General features: G+C 42.9%; 1 protein-coding gene across 1 annotated transcript in view; it reads left to right on the plus strand.

Annotated features, from left to right (window-relative positions):
* Nucleotides 1–2,132, plus strand: part of kdm1b (lysine demethylase 1B) — a 6,812-nt gene extending 4,680 nt beyond the window's left edge. The window contains exons 13-19 of the mRNA XM_087172392.1: nucleotides 88–228; nucleotides 410–541; nucleotides 659–733; nucleotides 841–957; nucleotides 1,041–1,166; nucleotides 1,573–1,695; nucleotides 1,917–2,132. Coding sequence (XP_087028518.1) covers nucleotides 88–228; nucleotides 410–541; nucleotides 659–733; nucleotides 841–957; nucleotides 1,041–1,166; nucleotides 1,573–1,695; nucleotides 1,917–2,117 — 915 coding nt within the window. The 3' untranslated portion in view covers nucleotides 2,118–2,132. The remainder of the gene's footprint in view (nucleotides 1–87; nucleotides 229–409; nucleotides 542–658; nucleotides 734–840; nucleotides 958–1,040; nucleotides 1,167–1,572; nucleotides 1,696–1,916) is intronic.
* Nucleotides 2,133–2,241: the final 109 nt, after the last annotated feature.

A 2,241-nucleotide genomic window follows, 5' to 3' on the forward strand; every position in this document is an offset into this window, starting at 1 on the left:
AGGTTATGAGAGGGAAACAGAAGTCGTGCTGACTGAGTGTCAAACAATGTCTCCTTTAATCTGGTTTACAGATGATTGTAATGTGTTTTTATTTCTGCAGAGAAAGTCCAGGAAGTGAAGAAGAACTTCCTGCAGGAGTCTGGGATCCAGTTCAGTGAGTTGGAGGAGAAAGTGCTTCAGTTTCATCTCAGCAACCTGGAGTACGCCTGTGGAAGCACGTTAGACCAGGTGTGAACAAGAGCTGCCAGGTGTCTGAGTAGAAGGATTCCTATTGGAGGGTTGATATAAACAGGAAGTCACCAGATTAATCAGATTAATAAATGCTGGCGTGTGGTGTGATGTGTTTAGGTTATGAAAATGTTCTTTATATTTACTTTGTTTGTTTGTTTGTTTGTTTGTTTGTTTGCAGGTATCAGCAAGATCCTGGGACCACAATGAGTTCTTTGCCCAGTTCTCAGGAGACCACACTTTACTCACTAAGGGCTATTCTGTTCTACTCCACAAACTGGCCGAAGGTCTCGACGTCCGCACAAAGTGTCCGGTTCGTTTTTTCCGTTTTTTGATTCCAGATTTTATTTTTATATAAATAAAAGCAGAAATAAATCTCATTGTGAAAAATAAATGAGTATTTTCATTTTGTATTTTTAAATTATTTTAGGTTCAGGCCATCGACTACTCAGGGGACGTTGTCAAAGTTACCTCCTCCAATGGTTCTCAGTGGACGGCACAGAAGGTGAAAATATATCCATGAAGACTTTATATTAAAACGTGACATTTCAGAGAATGTTGAATCTTTTTATAGTTAATGACTTTTTACTTTCACATCTTTTCCTCGTTCAGGTTCTTGTGACGGTCCCGTTGACTTTACTTCAGAAGAACTCGATTCAGTTCAACCCTCCGCTTCCTGACAGGAAACTGAAAGCAATCCACAGTCTGGGAGTCGGTATCATAGAGAAGGTACCACCCGGTTCATTGTCCCTTCCTTTCTGTGAGTTTGTAAGTTTCAGAGATGAAATATGTTTCTGTGTGTGGATCTGCAGATCGCTCTTCAGTTCCCGTACAGATTCTGGGACAACAAGATCCAGGGGGCGGATTACTTTGGTCACATCCCTCCAGGTCCTGACAAGAGAGGCATGTTCAGTGTCTTCTATGACATGGAGCCACAGGTTCGATTCTCTCCTTTCACTCTCAGGACAAAGACACAAACATCATCTCACTGCTCAGTTACAATGAAAATACTCTCCCCACTGAACTTTTTAAGTTTTTATTTCTAAGTTTTATTTTTATCAGGTCTCTGTCCCGACATTTAAAATCAAACTACCAACGACCAATCAAGCTCCACAAAGAACAAACAAACTCTAAAAATGTCTTTTTAGTTAAAGATATTCAACAAGTAAATCCAAAAGTCACAAAAAGTTTCCACTGTGTGATAAAGTTTATATGAAGCAAGTTTATACTTTAGTATGAAGTCGGGGGGATTTGGATGCAGTCGGCTTCTTACCAAGTTTTCAAAGTAGTTCTATATGAGTAATTCCCCGATTTTCCACGTTGACCTCGTCTGTGTATCTGCAGGGAAAACAGGCCGTCCTCATGTCCGTCATCACCGGGGACGCCGTGCCCGCCGTTCGGGACATGGAGGACAAGGAGGTGGTGGACGAGTGCATGAAGGTTCTGCGTGAACTTTTCAAGGAACAGGTAATGATGTCACGTCCTGCAAAGACCAATCACACTCATGGATTTCCCCAAGGGGATAAATAAAGTTTCTGTTTCAAGTGTCAGTAAAGCTCCTCAGTTTCTTTACTTCATGATGGAAAAGGACTCAAAAATTCGGGAATGCGCCGTCCGTTTCCTCTGGTAGATTCACACGATTTTTTTTCTGATTGCTGTGGTCGTTTCCCTCTCGTCACCCTCGACAGGAAGTCCCAGAGCCGCTGCGTTTCTTCATCACTCACTGGAGCAAAGACACGTGGTCCCAGATGTCCTACAGTTTCGTGAAGACGGGGGGCAGCGGAGAGGCCTACGACATCCTCGCTGAGGACGTTCAGGGAAAAGTGTTCTTCGCCGGCGAGGTAACAACAGCTTTCTCACTGTTGCTTATTTCTGTTTGTATAAAGTGATCTGATTGTGATTGTGATGATCAGCCTCAGGGAGACGTGCTGGTGAGGCAGCAAAGCTTTATTTATACAGCACATTTGATTCCAGGTGGAAACTCAAACTGCTGCTCGAGGCGTGAGTTACTAA

Source organism: Seriola lalandi, unplaced genomic scaffold (assembly GCF_002814215.2).
Source record: "Seriola lalandi dorsalis isolate HSWRI2012SDOR001 ecotype SW California unplaced genomic scaffold, Sedor1 jcf7180002052512, whole genome shotgun sequence".
Lineage (NCBI taxonomy): Eukaryota > Metazoa > Chordata > Actinopteri > Carangiformes > Carangidae > Seriola > Seriola lalandi.